We start from the raw sequence: 21397 nt of genomic DNA on the forward strand, positions 1-21397 counted from the left end.
GAAAATTAGAATTTAATAGCTGAAGTGTACTGGTAGATGTATAGTTGTGGAGTTGAGAGGTATCTATCTAGTACTTGAATTGTAAACAAGGCCTTCTAGCTTTCTGATTATTTTTGGACCATCTATATTTCAGTTTCAAAAATAAATTCGGGTTGCTCAGTGGAGAAAGAAACTGCTGGACGTAATGGCATAAAGTTACTTTTTAACATTTTTGTGATACTTAGGCTTTATTTTTTGAGGTCTGATAAGCAGTCTGACCATGGGTAGTTGAGAGTGATTTTTGAGATAGTGCTCTGCTTCTCACCATTCTCATGCTCAGCCTAGCTTTTCCTTCTCCTGTTTTAAAGATGCCTCTAAAGTTCTTTTTTCTTTTCTTTTTTTCAATCAGAAGCTTTAAATACAAAGCTTATGGTGTAGTTGGTTCTCCTGGTTGTCCTACCTTCTCTGCTCCCAGTTGCTCTAGATTGAGAATCAATTCTAGTTATCTGCTATTTTAAAACTGTCCATTAAATTATGTGGTAATGACAGGCAGTAGACTTTTTTTTATATATCTATATCTTCAGCTACATTGAATGTGTCAAGCTTGAGCTGAAGCCCATCATTTCAAATATACTTCACTTCTACAAAAAAAATAAAAGCAGGAACATAATTTCAGGTCAATAATATGAATAAAACAGTGTTAATTTTATTTGTTTTATTTTACAAAGGGAAAAAAGTTTTTCTGTTACATTTAGTAGAGGTGCCTGTTTTGAACACCTGGGCAGAATGAAATTTGCTATCAGAGTAGGAACTGTGAACAGCTGAAATAGATAATGTAACAGGAATTTAAAGGGAAAATGAAACCCAAGTGAGATTTTTAAAAAAGTAGTTCGTATATATATGTTTTTGTAAAATTACTAGTCTTGCCCAGCATGGTGTCATTTTAATATACCCCACTATGGAACTACTTAGTAGTAGCTGTTTGCAGTAATAGTTCTCTGTGGTGTTTTTCCAATCACTTAAAATTTCTTGATACAAATTTATTAGCATTTCTTTTCCTATTGCTTCTAGCAACGGGTAATGACATGCTTCCGAGCATGGGAAGACTGGGCGATCTATCCAGAACCATTTTTGATCAAACTACAGAACATTTTCTTGGGGCTTGTAAATATCATGGAAGATAAAGAAACAGAGGTAAGTAATGCTATCAGGTGGTGAGTCAAAATGTGTAAGTATAAAACAGGGCTGGCAAGGATTGTTTTTATGTGTCTGTTAGGGCGAATAAACCTTTTTTCCTCCTGAATTCTTGCTCTTAAATACAGGTGCACAGATACTTTCAGATGCAAATCCTGTTTAATCTGTTATGCATTTGTTGCTTGTAGATTAGGTTCTGTGATGGGAGTTACATTGTGAAACCATTTCAGAGCAAAGACTAGTGCACAATGACAGGTATTTCCTTTGTATTGGAAATACTGCAGTATCTGTCTGTGAATTTTGAGTTAGGATTTCAGGTGTTAGTTTTAATTTCTGAGAGTTGTAAATAGTTAGGCATAGTTACTGCATAGTGACGTATAAATTATTATTCAATATTTTGAAGCTCTGTGCTTAAAATTTCTAGAATACCATTAGGACTGAGTGAATGTGTACTGATCTATTTACAGTTACATATAAGTTCTAGTTAAGAGAATCAAGACAGTGGACGCTACTAAATTGCTGTATGTTTAGCATAGGTTCTTTTCGTAACTGTGGAAACATGCCTTTCAGAACAGTGGGAGGGAGACCTACGGTATAATTGGAAGGTTAGCTTATTTCTCTTAGCAGCAGAGCTGGGTGAATGTGCATGTATGAAGGACAGTGCCTGTACCTAACAAGTTAGAAAATGTAGGTGTATTTATCATTTATGTGTGTTTCTACTAAATAGTTGATTTCTGTCAGTTGTTCAGATTACTGGTTCTCAGGGAATCTTTCATATGTAAAAAATATAATTTATCTGACTATCTGGCTCATTTTGAGCTAAATCTCAGCTTAATATCTCTTCTTTTGAATATAGGTATTGCAAAGCTTCCAGTACATTGTGGACAAATTCCAATTTCTTGCTTATAATTTTTTATAGGAGGATATTGTCATATTATTTATCTGCAATAAGCAACTGTACTTGGTAGCAGAAACTGTTACAGTTGAGATTTGGGGGTTTTAGGTATTTTTAAAGCTACTCCTTTAAATAGAAATGAATTAATAATTGGAGAAGTAAAGAAAAGTAATGTAGATTTGTTCTTAAAATAATTCATTGTTATTTGCTTTCAGGAAGTACCAGATGATCTTGATGGCGCTCCCATTGAGGAAGAGCTTGATGGTGCTCCACTAGAAGATGTGGATGGAATTCCTATTGATGCTGCTCCTATTGATGATCTGGATGGAGTCCCAATTAAATCATTGGATGATGATCTTGATGGAGTTCCTTGTATGAAATGTTTCAACTTTACTTTCAACTTGAATCTTCAATTTTTGATGATCATTTTTTTTTTTCCCTCCCGAGTAGTTTTTACAAGTATGGCCAAGGGTTAACATGACACGTAGCTTTGTAAAATGTTGAATTGATTAATTTCAATTTGTTCTAGGAAGAATTAGTTTAAAAACTGCTTTTAGATTGTAATGGCTTCAGAGACACAGTAGGTGTCTTCTGATGTTATGCACATCAGGTTCGAAATCCTAATTCCTTTTCTTTGCAAATAATAAAATGGTATCATATGCTTCAGTATTTGAATCTGATTATTATATTAGGATTTTTCCATTTGAACTTTTGAAGAGCTTTGGAAATTATTTGTCTGTGTTTCTTTCTCCAACAGTGGATACGACTGAAGACTCAAAAAAGAATGAGCCTATATTTAAAGTTGCCCCTTCAAAGTGGGAAGCAGTGGATGAATCAGAACTCGAAGCTCAAGGTTAGTTTTCAAAGTATATATTAAACTAAAACACTTCCCTAAGTAAACTGAAAGCTTAATGTCTCTTACCTATTTCATGATTATTTTCAACTGATTTGTTTAAAAGCGCTAATACGATTTCTATAGTAATACAGTAGGATTTCCAATTGTAACTTCTTTTTTTGATTATAACTTCAGTGAAGAAAAGAGTGTATTCTGGTTTTGTTATTCTACTTCAATGAAAATAGTGTGTTCCGTTTTTGTTATTCTACTTCAGTAACCTACCAACCTTTAAAAATAATTTCCAGTTCATTAAGAATAAGTATTGAAAAAAATCTGGGTATGTGCTTGGCAGTCTTTCTAAATGTTTGTTTGGAAGATAAGATCTTACGAACTGACAAATACTGGGCTGCTTGTAAATAGTAAATATTCTGATAACTTGTAGTTTTGAGTATTTATGTGAAATAGAAAGTCTGTATTAAGTGCTAGATGCTGGTAAATTTTACCGCATTGTAATTTTTTTTTATCATCTACAAATACTAATTTTCTGATTAAGTGATAGCTTTTTCTGTTGTTAAAATTATCTTGCTGTCTCTTCTAGCTGTTACCACTTCTAAGTGGGAGCTTTTTGACCAACATGAAGAGTCTGAAGAGGAGGAAATTCAAAAGTAAATACTTTTTCATTCTGATGAAAACATATTCATTTTCTGCCTCTAAGGCTGAGTGTCTTTGGAACTCCCTGTAAGATAGATATGTGTTACAAGATCAGTACAAAAATTAAATTTTGAAAGTAGGAGAATAAGAAAATGGAAAAAAAAAATCAGGATTCTAGTGCTGGTTTTTTCTAACACAATAAATTAGACCTTTTGGTGGAGTTGTTAACCATAATCTTTACATTGATGCGGATTTGATAACTTAATGTTGAATAGCAAGAACTAAGGCAGTAGTATTTTACAGTTTGGAAATCTTGATGTCCGATATGTATGAATGTATCTAAACCTCTGCCTTCTGTTTTTGAGACAAACACAGTGATTAATGTTCTGATGTACACGTTTCTTTGGATGGTAATAGATTCCATGCCGTTTATTATTTTTGAGCAGTCTTTTACTTGTTCTTTAGGCAATTGAGAGCATCTGTTACTAATACTTTAAATATCTTGCTGCATTGGATGTAGTCCTGCGGCACTCTAGTGGCCAGTCTGGGAATATAATTTTGAATATCTGCCATGTCTCAGGTTTGTCTTGAAAATGGAGAAGTGTAGTAAATGTTCTTGTATAAAACTTACTATATCTGAAAAGTGCTATTACAGCACTTAGAGATTTTGTTGAGGTAGTGGACTTTTTTTGTAGCGAAGTTAGATATGGATATGGTGATTAAGTTTCAAGAATTCTTCTGTGCTCTGTTTATATGAAAAGTGTAAATTATCTGAGTAATAAAACCTAACAATTCAATTAAATGAAAATATTAAGATATCTGTCTCACAGATGGAGACTGTTTTGTAGCTGCAGACTTTTACATAACCTAACGTTAACAGAATTCAAAACTAGTAACTAATCATACAGACTAAGTCGGAGAGATGGTAAATTTTGTAACAGATAATTGTCTTAAATATATATTTATCAGTTAATTCTGTATGTTCTTTGTAAAGTCAAGAAGAAGAAAGTGAAGATGAGGAGGACACTCAGAGTTCTAAGTCGGAAGAGCAACACATGTATTCCAATCCTATTAAAGAAGAAATGCCTGAATCCAAGTCTTCAGTCAAATATTCAGAAATGAGTGAAGAAAAGCGTGCCAAACTCCGAGAGATAGAGGTCAGCATGCAGTGTTTTGTGCCACCCTTCTGTCCCTTCCAGTCCTTCCCCCTGCCCCAAGTTCTCTACATATGAGAGGGAGTTATTTTTACTGAAATAATTACAGCACTACTATATAGTAGTTTTTTTTTAGTGCGGTGTATTTTTATAAAGGTATGTTTGTTGACAACCTTGCCTTGCCTTGCCTTGTTGTGCCTCTCAAAATAACGCAGGGAAAAATGAAAAATTGCGTCAGGGATATTGCATGTTGAGAATTAATCTTCTTTTTCAGTGTCCTTTTTCAGTACCACTGGTAGCGGTAGATTGCTTGGGTTCCTCTACACTTTCCTCCTCTTGTCAAAGGGGAGTGACTTTTGGATGTGGCTTTAGTCCTGTGCCTTTCTTGTTCTCTCTGTCTCTTGCCTTGAAGTATATTTTATTGCAGTTATAAGTTGCTCTTTTCACTGTGTCAGCCATCAAACAAAGAAGTAGATGCAAGTAAACCAGGTGGTCCTGGAAATTGGGCATTTTAATTGAAGACCTACATGCGATTTATAGGGATCACTTGTTCTTTTATCCTTTCTCCAAGTATAGGTGTTGGTAGAGCTATTAAGGTTGATGAGCACAGATTCTTATCTGTCTCATCCTGGATTCTGAGCTTGTGGTTGAGAAGGTAACTAGAACTCGCATTTAGCTTGAGCTTTGTCTAGCAGTGAAGCCTTTCTGTCACACAGTGCCATGCAAAACCAGGTTTAATATTGCACGCGACTTTCCCGCTTGTATTCAGCATTAAAGCACATGATACGTTGAATACTGAAATTCTTGTACCTTCTGTTCAGTGCATTAAAATGATATTAAGAAGCTGCTAAACGAGTTTTTGCAGTTGTAGCATCTCCAAGTGACATTATAATTCAGGTAATATTTTGAAGGTGGAATTGTGGCTGCCTACCTATTTATGCTGTAATGGACTAGTTGGCTAAAACTGGACATTAGCAAAGCCCCATAATATTCTTTTAAGATGTACAAGCAGTAATATTTTAAAATGTCAAAACTGTTGTTTCTCCCAAATACGTTTCTGTTTAATAATTCAGATTATTAAAATTAATGGACTGTAACTAAGCACTTAGAAACCTCTTGCTTTGCATAGCAGTTTGAAAGTTCATGATGCATAGCCATTTGAAGTCAGTAAGTTCTGAATTTGTGAGAAAAGCTAAATGGGATTTATGTCTGACTTGACTCACGGTGGCAGTAGTTCTGTAGAAAATACATGAAGTTCGACTAACAAAAGTACAAGTGAAACTATACTCATTTTGCTGTAATAATGATTGTAGTGGTTATGGAAAGGGCTTCTTTCAGATTGAATATCTCTTTTATAGATATTATCCTGGCAGTTGTGGAGGCAGATTAGGAAGTGATTTACTTTTAACCATTGTCAATTTTAGACTGCACAAGTATAAGCTCTTTCATCGTTGTATCCCATCTGGAACTGTTCTGGGTGGTAAATATTTGAGGTTTTCAAGTGCATGTTGCTATCTTTATTCTTTGTGGCAAGTAAATTACTGTTTCAGTTTCAGACTTTTGGAATCACCAGAAAAGGATTGTAATTTTTTTCATTTTTCACAACATTTCAGAAACTGTGTAGAAGTCCTTAAACTTAAAAATTTATCCTCAAGTTTGTCATTGAGAGGGAAGTACTCCCTGTACTACTTCAAAGCATTCAGGCTCGAAGTTTCTTCTTAGTATGCACCCAGTCCCTGCCAAAGAACACATCCATTATTAAATTTGAGGGGAGGAACTGAGGAAAAAAAAAAACACCCCAATTACCAGCTTTAATAATTATGCCATTTAATATACACTGTTAAAAACGTTGTGTAGAATCTTTAGGGAAAAAAGTCTGATTCTCTAGCGCTTTACACAGTGACTGCCGGGGAAGCTGAAACAGTTTTTCATGCATTGTTTTTGAAATTCATGAATACAAACAACAACTCTTTCTCTTGGCTTACTTAGTAAATTAAGTTTGTCAGCTGGGAGGGAAAATGCAATAAGAAACAAACTTTGGCCACAGCCATCAGACCCGTGCCATCAGAGAAGACAAGTTATTAACCCTTTGTTTGCCTTTCCGATATCCCTGTTAATCTTGTTGAAGTGTGAATTCTTTCCAGAACTTAGCAAGAGCAGAGGCTTTTTTGTAACATCAAAGAACAGTCATTTCTTTACTGATTTTTTTTTTTTTTTTAAAGTGTGGAAAGATTGGTACTTTGCTTTGCATTATAACTCAGTCAGAATGGTCTTTATGGTGCTGTGCGCATGTGTGTCTGTCTCTCCCCACCAAAGGGAAATATAAAAGAAAGGTATATTCCTCTTTTCACAGCACTGAGGTCTCTTTGTAGTGTTAGAAAAATGGGAATTTTACATTGCTTAAATTGTTCATTAAGCTTGTTGCCTCAGAGTGTACACAAACTCATAGACAAAATGAAGCAGTATTGTCCTCCTTGGGTCTTTCTCTAAGGTGCTTTACTTCTGTCTCCATCTTGCTGCATAAGATTTATAATCCTACCCCATAAAAGCACAGCCCAGGCTTCACCTGCAGCAGAAGGCAGGCTCTTCAGGAGATTTCTTCTCTTCAGTAGCTGCCTTGACTCACCTTTGTGTTAGCCACCTGAGACCTCAAAGTGGTGTTTGATTGCTTAATCAGAGGTAGAATACTAATGGTCTTCAAGCTTCCTGTTCAGCCTTTCTTCTACATACCACTGAGCTCCAAGAGATGCAGGACTGGATTCTGTTACACTGTTCTGTGTGCTGTCGGTGCCCCCCTACCTAGTGTGTAAACAGAGACTTACTTTTTTTCCCCAAAAAATTGTCATAGTATTTGAGGTGTGATTTATTTTCCAACCAAGAGCCAAAGAATTTTTTCCTGCATGTCACAAAGGAAAGGAGGCTACTCTCCCTGCTTTCTTGATGTGAATTACTGTACCAGACAAGATCAAGTTCCTTTAGTATAATAGTCAGTCTTCAACACAGAGTGACTAGATCACAAGATAAGAATAGATTAAGCATAGTCCGCGAGAGCTGATTGTATCTGAGGCCTGTTGTGGATTTCAAGGCCCTGTATACCTTTGTCAAGAAATTCAAGTTCCATACAGTTTCCATTATTTATTTCTCTGGATTATGGTGCTTAGTATGCAGAATACTCACTTTTGTGTATTTGTTCATCAAGTTATAGGAGCTATCTGAGGCTTGTAATCGTCACTAGAACAATATAACTCTTTGGTCTTCACAGTCTGTGGAGGTTTCTGTACCTAGCTCATCTGAGGCCACTGCAAAATGGCAAAAAAGTATCCAGTTAAATATTTTATTCATTGCGGCTTAATAACAGATGAGACAAATTGGCTCTTGTTTGACCAATATTTCCCTATTTATAGCAGTTGTTCCTTAGACGATAATGACTATCTTAATTCAGCAGATTCTGGTCTATTTAAAATCTATTTTAAATCTTTGAATCTACTTCTATTTTGCACAAAGAGAAAAGTGAGGAATTGCTTAGCTCCAAGACACATGGCATTATATATCAAGCAGAAATTCCTATCAAGCATCGGGTGATTAACTTCCTAGTTAATCCTGGTATGCAGCTAATTTACCTCAAATAAGTTGTATTTGAACCTGGCTGCTTAAGTTCTGAGGCTGTGTAACTGTGGAATAACCTCTTGTGAAGAAGTGTTGGGTTGTTTTTTTTTTTCCCTCCCCCCCGAAGACCACAATGTATGGGCTTAGACAGTATCAGCAGATTAGAAAACCAAGAACAGTTTTTGAAAATAGACGCATTTTAAGCAAGGGAGGCTACCCACAGCACACCTGTTTGTGTCAAAATGCATCGGTTTGCTTCAGTCTGTGGTTTCCCTGAACCGTGGTAGCAAGATGTTACCCTTTTCTCTAACTTGCTCGCTTACTGGTTAGTCTGTAATCAAGGCCTCAACTTCTAGGAAAGGCTGAATCTTTTAAACTCTCCTCAAATGAGTTTGAGGAGAGAAGGTGAAAATTTCAAGATGAGAACCAATAGACAAGAGGCATCTTGTGGAGCTGTTTTTCTTGAGGTTATGAGAGATGCCTCCTCATGGTTAGTGGGAAATACAGTCCCTGCATTGGAGCATGTAGTAGAGATTGCTCACAGGAACTCCAATGATACACAACACTTCTGCATTGCAGTCTCTGAAAACCTCTAAACTCTATCTGCTGTGGGAGGCTGCTGTGTCCAAGAAATCAGTATTACAAAGTTTTGGCACAGGGTTTTGAAAAATTTCTGCCTTCCATATCACCATGCATATTACTGACTCCAGAGGTAGTCTAGATAAAAGTCAATGTATCTGCTCCTAAGGATGAATAGGCTTAACAGGTTTTTTGTCTGTTGAACAAGAATAGTTCAAGAATAACCAATTAAATGAGAATATACTAGTTCTTTGTAAATAAAACTTTACAAAGTGGAATGCTTACAAAATTAATTGAGGAGATACTTAAGCAGATGTAATCCTAAATTTTAAGGATCTCTTTCTCCTTGGGGGGGTGTTTGGAACTGTATGATAGGAATATAAGCCTCATATATTCTACATAAAGAGATCAATAAGAAGAGTGTTCACTGTGGCCAATATGCCATGAACAGCGAAATGGTGAAGGGAGATAACCAAATGTCTAAGTTTATTTAGTAATTCTGAGTGGAAGAATTCTTTAGAGAGTTCTTTTCTGGACTTTGGGACCTAAGTAATTCCTTTCCTTTTAAAACATAGTAACAGTGGTGGTGTTTTAGAGCAAGTAGCAAAAGCTGCAATTCATGAAAATGTAGGATGAGCTGATCTGATCTAACAGCTCACCTCTGCTGAAAGGGAATATCCTGATTCTACCTGTGAGCTCTGGCACTTGCTCATTCTTTCCCTGAGCCAATACATTTCACTAACACAGAGGCAAAAAAAATTGTGGGGGTGGTAGGTGGGTAGGGGGTTAGGCTTTTGCTGGATTGGTGAATTGATCTGGTTTATGGAAGGCTCAGCCAAGTTCTGCAGCTGCTGTGAGGGCAGGGTGGAGGAGGAACCCTTTGCTTGGAGTGCAGACGGAAGGTGGAAGAGAATGATCTTTCTGTAGTGAGCTGTTGATAGCATCTCAGCATTTTGTAACACTTAGTTTCCTTTTCCAGGGGATGTACTAGAACTGATTTCCTCTACTCACAGCATCTTTCTGAAAGGAGTCAGTTTACGTGGGTTCAAAGGGAGATACAGCAAATAATGCGGAAGAGAGATCCCTTAATAATTAGTCTGTGAAAGACCATAGCTGTCTTGGGAAACCCCACGATCTTAACAGAGTTGGGGTCTGGGGAGGTGTTGAGTCAGTGGTTATTGTATAGGCTTTTCCTATTTTTCCTCGCTTTCTCTAGCTACCTGCTAATGACCACCTACACCACACCACCCCCACCTCCAGTTACTGGAGGAGTTACATGCAAATAGTTCCTCTCAGCATTTTAAATTCCATGCTAGCAATGGGTTGTGTGACACGCGTGTAAGGCTGCTAGAAGTTCAGCACTTCTTTGCATCCAGATTAGCTTATTAAATCAAGTAAAACCTGTTGATCAGAGTCCTAGTTTTCCTTCATTTCGGGTTACTTTGGGCTACAGACTTATGCTTCCTTGCTTTCAAAATATGGTTAAACAGAGAGAATGTCACAGCTTTGACTAAAAATATGAAGTAGTTGGGAAAGTAAGGTAGAAATTTTATGGGCGTGTTCATACAGTGACAGCCCAAGAGGCCTTCTGGATCAGCTAAGCCTCCTCTGTATTCCTTCTGTTCAGTACTGAATGTGCTCAGCAACTAAAGGCCTTGGAGTTTACATGATGGTAAAGAATGCAATCTTGATTTCTTACCAGAAGAGGTGGCGCAGGGTGACACTGAATACGTGGTTCCAAGAGGTATTCCTGCTTTTGAAACCTCTGCTTTTAAAGAGGGGAAAAGAAAAAAAGTGCCTTTGTGGAAGTTGGAGTGGTATGTGACAAATGATGATGTCAGTTTTCTATTGGCTGCTATTTAATTACCTGAATTGTAAGCAAAAATGAAAAATGCTCAACCACAAGTAGAGCATAGTCTGTAAGTGAGGGAGGTAAGCAGAACATCTGCAGAAATTTACCGCGGTACTAAGATAGCAATGCCTTTCCCCCCGGCTCCCCAAAACGTGTTGCTCCATTGTGTTTGGGACTAAAATGAAAAATGTGGTGTTGCCATAACCTTTGTAACTGAAGGGGATCCTGTTCCAAGTGATGCTATCCTTGCCTGAATTCCATGTTTCTTAAGGTATTTGTTCTTGTGGTTAGTTTGTTTTTGTGATACCTTTCCTTTCTGCTTGGAAAGGCTGATGACAATATACGGTGGAAGGGCTGATTAGAATATATGGTATCTTCATATTCAGTCTGGCCTGCTGTTTTTGAGAGGGAAGAAAAAACCTTTAGGGTTTGATTTTGTGCCTACTTTGTATTAGGGCATTGAGGATGTGGAGAACAAGAATCCTTTCAGATAATCAAAATGGACACAGTTGCAAAGTCTTTTCCTTTGTGTGTTTTCAGTGTGGAAGAGTTAAATATTTCTAAAGAGAAAAATATCTTGTGTGTTTGCTAAAAATGAAACCTTAAGCACTGGAAAAATCTACTCATGTATATGACTCTGCAGGTCAGTATTGAGACAGGAAATACAGGAGGGTCAGAGCATAAACATTTGGAAGAGGGATGACAAATATATTACCAAGCTCCTCCCTACGCCCCCAAAAGAGAGATACCTCCTCATCCAAAAAAATGGAAAGCTTGTTTGTAAAAGGCCGTGTCAGTAAGAATAAAGACTTGACAAATGATAATAGATGAATGAAGTTTTATGATGTGAATCAAATTGGAGAAAGGTTTTTAGTGTTATCTAGACAAAAAAAAATACACATGGAAAAATTCTGACATTTGCTTAACTTTGTGAGTCGGTTGGGGCTATTATGGCAGTAAATTTAGTGTTACATTTAGCAGCACTAGTGAACTGAATTTTGTTGCTAAGCTTGATAGCACATGAAAGAGTATTATGTTAGTAAAAATCACTTCTTTCAAATCAGCCATTCTGTGCAAACAGCCCTGAGGAAGAGATGCATTTGTTTTATGTCCTAATTATGTCAGTCATTTGATTTTAATATTTAGGGTCAAATGGAAAAAAGGCAGTTTCCAAAGGAAAACTTGGAGTAGACAAGAGAAATTGAAACAATACATTAAGACACCTGCAGTAAATGATCTCATTTTGAAAGCAAAAAAAATAATGATCTAAGAAATATAAGGGTGCAGTGTTCTAATGATGGGAACAGAATTTAGTAGAATAACAGAAAAAAAATCCCTTTATTTTTAGTTCTTAACGTGTCTGTAAACAACTGCAGGTGCCTGCAGACGAGTATGCGGTTTTGTTGCTTTGATCCAGTTTAAACAAAGTTAGTATCTTTTTGTGCACAAACTTGTATAGAAAGAATGAAGAACACAGATTATAAATCATGGAAATTTCATTTTCAGCCACCTGCCTAACTGGATAATAATAAGCCCAATAACCTAATGGTCAGTATTATTTTCACAGCTTAAGGTGATGAAGTTTCAGGATGAGTTAGAGTCTGGGAAAAGACCCAAGAAACCAGGCCAGAGTTTTCAGGAACAGGTTGAACACTATAGAGACAAGCTGCTCCAGAGGGTAAGAAATGTTCTTTATGTTTGGCTCTGATTCTGTGATAGGCTTTTATTGAATTTATCAAATGTGAGGTGGCATTAAGTATAACAACACATGGTTCTCGTTGAAGTTCTACTGTAATGTCAAACTGCATGTCTTAAGTCCAAGTGCTTTCTGCAGAGTAGATACAACTTCTCTTTTTAATCAAAATAATCTAGTATTTCACAGTCTATGGGTTGGTATCATTAGAATGTGTTGAAACCCTAAAGAGGTCACTTCTGGTTCTACTACATAAAGCAAACTGTTAGGTGTGGGAAAGAAAAGGGAGAGCTGTCAACTGAAGATGTTCATCAGGCTTTTCATTTTGCTTTTAGTAATTGATCCGTTGTGCTAAAGGCTTCCACAGGAAGAGAGAGAATAGTATTAAGCAGCATACGTGCTTCTGATTCTCCAGTGTCTAAGACTTTAATTCCAGCTCGTACTGTCACCCAGAAGTGAATAATTCTATACCATTAATCTTTTTTAGTAGTCCTCTCTGGACTATGAAGTCAGAGCAGCTGTAAAAATTAGCATCGTATATGTGATCTTGAATCTTTGAAACATAATGAAAGAACATGTAACCTGTTTGGGCAATGCGTTTAGTGAGAGAGAGTAAGTGGCAGTTGCTTCTCTAATCTGGTTTCACAGCCTTGACAGATCAATGATGAAATTAGGTGCCCATGCAGTTTCTTGGAAGCTAACTACAAATAGGCAGGTTGTACCAGGTGCTTATCTGTCACTTGTTCTTTGCATTATTTGGTACTCGATATCTGACTAATTCATGAAAGTAATTTTGCACGGTACCTTGAAGAAAGAGACTTGTAAAAATTAAGAAAGGTGATCCCTGAAGGAGACTTACACATTTGGAGGTTGATGTTAGCAGTTAAGACTTTAATTTTTATAAGTAACTTCCCTTTTGAATGCAGTTGCATCCTAAAACTTCCCGCTTCTTTAGTGTTTTCTGTAATTGGAGAAAGAAGCAATTTGTACAGTAAGCACAGAATGTATAGTGAGACAGTAGCGTAAAAAAACAGAAATTGTAATCCTGATAACTTTGTTAGATGCCTTGTGTTAAATTAGTTCAACCAACTTGCAATATTTTAGATTTTTAATATTTATATCTCACTTTCAATTATGAAGGTAATATTTAGTTAAGAAATATTTAATTGTAATTATAACAGGTGTTCTCTAAAACAAAAGTAACCCTGTTGTTAAGGGAATAACTTCATCTTTTGCTTTAATGCCATAATAAAGTTAGTTTGTATAATAATAATATAATGCTGGTTCTGATTGCATGTCCCATGAACTTGGTGGTTGGTCATCAGTTTTTGTCTAACTTACTCTATAGAATAAGCTTTCCAAGAGTAAATTTCCTACCAGTATTTTATATTGTTAAGAGAATAGGAACTTAAAGCTATTTCAAATATTGTTTATTCCTATTTAGCAAGATGAAATAATTAGTTATGCTATCAAATAAGCTAGGCACATCTTGAGAGCCCATTGATCTTAGCGGAATCTAACAATAGTTTGCAACAGTAGGTATAATGATGACGGACAGTTTAAAATGTTACTGCGAAGTCTTCCATGTAAAGGAAATGTGAGAGTAGATTAGTATAGCTGTCCTGGTATTACCTGCACTTGTGTTATAATCTCCCCTCCCTCCTTTTTTTTTTTTTATTTTAAATTTCCCCCCGTTCCCCCCTTTTTTTCATTTAGCTAGATCACCTCTTCTTTGTCGTCTTTATGGGGTATGCAGGGATTATCTGTCTATTATTTGCCATGGAAGGAATTTTTTTTATGCCAGTACTGAAGGAAGCACATCTCTTGATCTCTGTTCAGACTTGCTGATGGTTTAGGTTTATTTTTGTATATATAACTAATTTTACAACTATTGAACAGACAAATGGGGTGTAGTCAGGGTATATTTTCTTTCAAAATGGTCCTGTTGGTATATAGAAATGGACTATATTTGAGGGGGGGTTGACAGAGTAGATGTTACTGCAGAATCTTGTTTGTAGTTTTGTTTTGTTTTAACATGTCATGTAGTTATGAGATTATCTCAATTTTCAGTCTGGATTAATGAAGATGAATGCATGTCTTTTAAGTAGAAAGAGGTTCCTGGTATTGTTTCATATTTGGTTTAGAAAATCTATTACAGCTGAATTGTTTCCCTGAAATTCATAAAATTGAAAACTGCTCAGTTCCAATTAGATACTCAAGACTTTCTCACATAGGGTGACATCTTTTATGTTTTTGTCAGTGTTTGTGTTAAAATAAATATTTCTGCTGTGTACAAAGCATTAGTAAAGACTTGGAGGGTAGGTATGGTGTGACCATTAGTTCCTTCCCAGGTGATGTGCTGTGTTCCTTGGTGCTCAGTTCTTTTATGCTGTTTGTGATTAGCTTGATTGTCTTTACTTAACAATTAGTCACACTTCATCTGAAATCATGAATGCTTCAATAATTTAGGAAAAAGAAAAGGAGTTGGAAAGAGAACGGGACAGAGACAAAAAGGACAAGGAAAAATCTGAATCCAGGTCCAAAGATAAGAAGGAAAAGGAGGAATGTACACCAACAAGGAAAGAGAGGTATGGCTTTCCTTGGAGTAAAGTGGATGGGAGGAAAAACCTCACAGTTAGTATCTTTTGATACAATAGCCGCCTTGAAATTATATTGTATCATGCATCTTATTTTAAAACAAAACCACAAACCCACTCATATTAAAAAAAAAACAAACCACTCAACAACAAAAGAAATGTGCTTTGGATGTTAAAACATGCTCCAAAATTGTAAAGGAATTGTCATTTTTATCCTGCACCAAGTGACTTACCCTTTTGAATAGAATCCCCTTTTGGCTCATTTAGGCCCTGAGGAAATGTGGTAAAACAATGACCAGTTGAAAACAGGGTATATTCAGCACTCTCTTAGAAGTAAATTGACTGCAGTGAATTAGTCAGAAAACTGTACTGAAGTCATACCACAAATTATTTGCCACGGTTTAAATGTTATTCATCTCACAGCGAAAATTCTTCAAAACAGCTAATTTTAGGATACTTGTTTGTACACTCTGATCTTCTAATACTTATATAGCCAAACTATTTCATGGTATTAAGTGTAGATATGGTAAAATGCCTTGCTTTTCAGGAAACTGTGAGAGAATGTTTTTATACTGTAATAAACAAAGATGAGTCACAGGCTTTAGTTTGATTTTTTTTTTTTTTTTTTTTTTTTTTCCAACCAGAGAAAATCTGGTGCACATGTTGAACTTTCTTTTTTTGGTCAAGTAATAAAAAAAGCCTACTACTTTGTAATTACTTAAAAGGATCTAACATTACATTGGCTAAAGAAAATATCTACAGAAAGGAATCAGTTTTCTTAATAGACATTTTCACTTCTCTCTGTCTCTCTGTGTATGTACATAACTGTATTTGCTTTCTTTACAAAGGAAAAGACGACACAGTGCTTCACCTAGCCCATCTCGCAGCAGTGGCAGTAGACGAGCAAAGTCTCCGTCACCAAAATCAGAACGCTCGGAGCGCTCTGAACGGTCCCACAAAGAGAGTTCACGTTCTCGGTCATCACATAAAGATTCTCCCAGAGATGTCAGTAAAAAGGCCAAAAGGTAAGCTGGTATCTTCTCTATTGCAGGTTGTAGGAAAGTTAAATACATAGGTGTGTTTTGGTTGGGTTTTTTGTTTGTGTATGCTTTAGAAGAGCACACTTGATACACAAGTATTTTCTCTCGTGTTCCTGGTTAAATACCTTTGGACACTTGGTGTCTGAAATGCATACAGTCTCCTGCCTTGATATCTCAAGACTTTTTGCTTCTGTTAAGTGATAATTTTCAGTAATACTGCTTTAAGCCAAAGCACCTTGCTGCTTTATTAGCTTTTTATTTTCAAAGGACAAATCTTCTGTAGCCCATAGAACTTCTCGAATTATAGTGAGCATGTAGTCTTTCACATTTACTTACATGAGGCTCCTCTCCCATGGTTTGTTTTTTTATGAAAAAAAAAAAAAAAAAAATCTAGATTAGGTACTGCTTATGGGTTTTTGTTTCCGAAGTAGGTATTTCCTAATCTCCAGGCTAACACAAATATTTATCTCTAGTTAATGTTAAACTTGGGGTGAGCTTTTACTATTGTATTGATGCTTTTGTAGCTCAAAACTTGAAAGTTCAGCTTCTACTTCTTTTAGAGGTGTAGAATATCTTCTTGGTATAAGATTACTCCGACATGCTGAGGAAAATTCCTTTGCTGTTGAGACAATCATAGTACATATTTACAGTAATCAGATTCTTGTGCTATAATTTAGGAATTCAAAAGTATTTGAGTTTTTTTTGTTTAGTATGATGGTCTTTCAATTTGGGTTATATCAGATTGATGTATTACATGTGGGGTAGATGACAGTAAATTTATTCAGTGTCCGTTCTCTTTCTGTGGGGTAACATCGCAAGCTGAACATGCTAGATGAGAGTCAAAAGCATTTCAGCATGAAAAAATTCAACATGATTTTTCATTTCTGTTCTCTTCTGTGTGGATATAGGCTGACATTTAAACAAGAGTCAGGGTGGTTGAGGCATATGCAGAATTTGTGAATTCCTTATGTTGGTTTAAGAAGGATATGAGTTGGTGTTATTTTTCTTGTGGGTTCTAAGCACTGAAGTTGAGACCAAAATACACTGAAAACCTTGTAATGCAAAAATTGCCTTTTTTTCTCAGAAGCAAGATGATGTTCTGTTACTGACCCTTACTAGAGGAAAATACTTTTTACCTTGTTTAGCTCAATAAATGAATGCCAAATAACTGCAGAAAAAGTTGGTATTATCAATTAGTATTTGACATAAGACTTCATTTTTTGCAGGTCGCCATCTGGCTCCAGGACACCCAAAAGATCAAGAAGATCACGATCCAGATCCCCTAAAAAGTCAGGGAAAAAATCCAGGTCCCAGTCCCGTTCTCCTCACAGATCTCACAAGAAGTCAAAGAAAAGCAAACACTGACAATGTTAATATTTTTTATGATGCTGTCACTTACTGGAAATGCGGTTTTGTTTTTGTGCCTGAACAGTCTGTTAAAAAAACAAAAAAGCATTCCTGATTATTTTTTTTTGTGAATGCACGTGTATACTCATGAGTATCGGCATCTGTAGACCTGTCATTGTTTTATATTGTACAAAATATCTTCATTGTGACTATTTCCAAAAGAAACATTTTTGTGTTTAGAAGTTTCATCAGAAATGCGTGTAACTGATCTGCTGGCAGTAGTGATACTTTGTTTTAGAATGTTGTGACATAGCAGAAATAACTCAAATGTTCCCCCTTTTTGTAGCTTTGACAATTTGAATTAGATTTCAAATAAAATCTGAACAGAAAATTAAGATGTTGTTTTCTTGCCCCACTGGTGATACCAGATCTCTAAAGGAATTCATAGTTTGTTTGGAAGTACTGTGTATTTCAGACACACTATGGTGCTTGGATCGTTCAGTGTAGTGGTAGCTCTGTTCCTGTTTTCACTAGTTTGACTATTCAGATAAAAGCACCTTTGAATCCAGTGGACGGGTTTTCTTTCCTACCGAGATACTTTACTGTAAGAGCAGTTGAACAGTCTGGTACCTACCATGATAAGCTTTACAAGTAAATCTTTGCTTCGTGTTTCTCCATTTTAATTGCAGGGAATATTTGTGACACCAGAGTAATGTTTTTGTTTGCTTTTTAAAAAGGGCCTCTGCAGAGATGCATCATATGTATGTGTGCATATATCATACATATATGATGTATCAATAACAAGCCATATTTATGGCATGTATGGGGAACAATAAAAGGACAGTAAGCCTGAGGCTCTATGACTTCTTCCTAAAGTATAGGTACAATAATTGCAACCTATAGTACAGTGTTGTTTTCTAAAACTGATTTTTACTCCAAAAGGACAGCTTTTACATTATTTTATTGAATTTCTTCCTCTGTTGTGGAAATGCTTCAAAATGGGAAAAAAATAAATTTTTTAATTACATATTTTATTTATTAATATTTTGGAATCAAAAGGCTGTTTAACTTTTTTTAATGTTAGGCTTTCCCTTCTCCAAACCTGTTCTGTCTTAGGCATTGATGTGGCTTTAAATCGCTTCACCTTGGTCTCTTATCATGCAACCTTTCTGTGGGTGGGAGGCGGGGAGGGATGAGAAATGGGGAGGGTTCAGTGTTTATACTCGGAGGTGTGGGCAGTTTGTAATAAAAACATAAAATTAAAAGGGATCTGGCCTCCTGTGAACTGTTTCTAAAAGAAAAAGCTGTAGTTAACTACAGGGACAGAGTGCTAGATGGTGGCCTGCTATTGTATTTGTGTATCTATGGGCTTTACACTCTTAGAATGTTGTAAATGTGCCAGGGAAAAGCTTATGTTTTACATGTATATAGCCTAAGGGGCAGCGCTTTCAGAAGCAGGATATAAAAGGTCTTTTGAAAAAAGTGCGTATTTAATTACAAAAAGAGACGTATATTTCCTCCGTTTTATTCCTGATGGGAGACTTTGTTGTAAGATTATATGAACTGTTGCAAATGTGAGAATTAAGTGGAGAATTCTCTTTGCTAATGAGGACTGAGAGGTGATCTGGAACACTGAAAACACGGAGAATGCATGTGTACTGTAAAAACTTTCTTAGAATGAGTATTGAATAGATGCATTAACAAGGAGAAAAGAATACACCGTATATCTGTTTATACTACATTATAAAGAATCTGTTTTAGCAGTATGCAGAGTTTATTTTTTATATTTTTTTCTTTCTCCCTGTAACATTAGGTGTTTCAGATGTACAGATTTTGGTAGCTAAACTATTAGAAACAAAGTTATTTTCTTCTTAAATACTGTGTATTCACACCTGGCACAGACTGGATAAGGTCTTCTGGAGCAAAAAGTAGGTACTAAAATAAGTTGGGGACAGGGAGAATCCTAACCTTACGGTAGGAAGAAGATCACTTCAGAGCCAATTAACTTCTTTAAAACTATTACTTTTATCTTGTAGTTGTTTATAAGTGGAGGAGTGATAAATGACAATGTTTTAAGTGAAGTGAGACTAAAGATAGTTTGCCACAGGAATATTTCATCTGCAGAATCAATTGTGTATTTCATTTAATAGCTAAAAATCCTCAGGGTAGAAAATCACTTAGCATTATAGGTTAGCTCTACTTTTCAATAATTAATTTTGATTTCAGCTCTTGTAAAATTCTCATCAGTGATTATAAAAGGCTCAAGCCAAGTAGCTGGAGAGCTAAAGGAGCACACCCATTAGACTTTATTTTGTAACAGCTTTATTATGCAATACCTTTTTTTCAGTATCTTTATTCTCCAAATATCATTCTCACACCTCTTGTTCTTTGCTTCATATCCTGGGCTTTAGAAAAGCTGTTTTGTGCCTAATAGTCTTTTAAGAGCAATTAAGAATCTGTGTACTTAACTGGATGCCTGTTTTTTTTTCTCCTGGTGAAAGGAACACCTTTTGATCCTACTTATCTCTTCGTTTTCTTCCCTTCTTTTAGAAATAGTTTTGTTTATAGTTTGGCTTTTCTGCAAAGAAAGGGTGGGGGAGATAGCATCTGATAACAAATCTTTTGTAAAAGACGCAAATTAATAATGAAGACTGAAAATTAGGCTGCCTGTGAAATTTATTTTTCCTTAAATCATGTTGCAGTGACCAGGTGCAGTCACAGTGTGCCATTACTGTGCGACCTGTGTTTCTGCAGGTTTTTTGGGGTGAAATGGTGAAAAATCATCTAGTTGATGTAGGATGGGGTAATTTAAATACTGATCCTGGGATTCAGAAAGTAGCATTGAGATGAATCCTTGTGAACAAAAGCTCTGACCTGAGGAAGTGTGGTCCAGTGTTTCCAAATGTTTTTTGTGACTGTAGAGGAAGAGGAGAACTCACTATGTCCTCTAATGGCCCTGGCCAGTGGGCATCCCACCCTTCGCTTTGGGAGGGGGAGGAGGCATGAGTGGGTAAGGGGCTTCTCTGTCCGCTCCTGCCCTGCCTTACAGATGATATCAGAGGTAAACATTCATGCTTTAGTGTTTAGGTTTATCCAGAGCAGGGAAACGGAGTGTAGCTTGCTACAGCCAAGTTCTAAATAGCAGCTGGTGAGGCCCGTGTTGGAATGCGTATGGTATATTCCCAGGTAGGCATTAGAGACTGCTGTGCTGGTACTAGGTACGGAGTTGCAAGTTGATCTCTGTTTTTTCTGAACCAGTCCTGGCCTCTGTGAGCAGACGTCTCTGTAAGACGGATGTTCTCCCGCTCTGAGCACGTGGGCCCTTGTCTCAGTGGAGAAAAGCTACTTGGTTGCATAGTCTCTTCTTCTGACAATTAAAACCTTTCCTTACCAGTATTACGGAAGTGTTTATATTTGAACTGTCTTTTTTAAGCTCCGACTTCCTTTGACTTCTCTGCACACCAGCTGCACATACCTTTTGTAATGCTATTTGAGGAAGAATGGGTTTCTGAAAATCAATGTCAGATTATTACTAGGGCACTAGGGGCTGTGCATGTCTTTTCCCCCCGCCTCCCCCCTGGGGTTTTGAAGCGTAAGAATAAACCACTTATGAACAAGGGTAACAAATTATGTTTTCCAAACCATATATTTAGAATTGCAATTACCGCTATCGTGAGTTCATTTCTCCCAGTGACACTGAATGTGCTCCTGCTTTCTGCATTTGCAAATCACCTTCTGTACTTACACAGCAGCACTACCTAAGCACACATGAACACTTTAAAGTTGCAGGATTATTGTATTTGTTATGGTTTTCTGTGTGTAAAACTACTCCCACACTTTTTCAATTACGAATTTAGGATTATCCCCACCATTGGGATAGCTTTCAAACTTGTACCAGTCTTATTAGATAAATTTCTGAGGCAGATTTTATAGCTGAAACTGTAAAAATTGTATCAGGCTTCCTGGCTGGCATGA

The 21397-nt window shown here is 36.4% G+C and overlaps 1 protein-coding gene across 19 annotated transcripts in view; it reads left to right on the plus strand.

The window, feature by feature from the left end:
• Positions 1-18440, plus strand: part of LOC104127117 (U2 snRNP associated SURP domain containing) — a 54808-nt gene extending 36368 nt beyond the window's left edge. For all 19 annotated transcript variants that reach the window (XM_035895232.1, XM_035895235.1, XM_035895238.1 and 16 more), the window contains 9 exons: positions 1051-1173; positions 2284-2440; positions 2826-2921; positions 3502-3568; positions 4549-4711; positions 12313-12423; positions 14908-15026; positions 15884-16060; positions 17302-18440. In XM_035895232.1, coding sequence (XP_035751125.1) covers positions 1051-1173; positions 2284-2440; positions 2826-2921; positions 3502-3568; positions 4549-4711; positions 12313-12423; positions 14908-15026; positions 15884-16060; positions 17302-17440 — 1152 coding nt within the window. In that variant the 3' untranslated portion in view covers positions 17441-18440. The remainder of the gene's footprint in view (positions 1-1050; positions 1174-2283; positions 2441-2825; positions 2922-3501; positions 3569-4548; positions 4712-12312; positions 12424-14907; positions 15027-15883; positions 16061-17301) is intronic.
• The last annotated feature ends 2957 nt before the right edge of the window (positions 18441-21397 follow it).

The sequence above is a fragment of the Egretta garzetta genome, unplaced genomic scaffold, assembly GCF_000687185.1.
Source record: "Egretta garzetta isolate BGI_Z169 unplaced genomic scaffold, ASM68718v1 scaffold425, whole genome shotgun sequence".
NCBI lineage: Eukaryota > Metazoa > Chordata > Aves > Pelecaniformes > Ardeidae > Egretta > Egretta garzetta.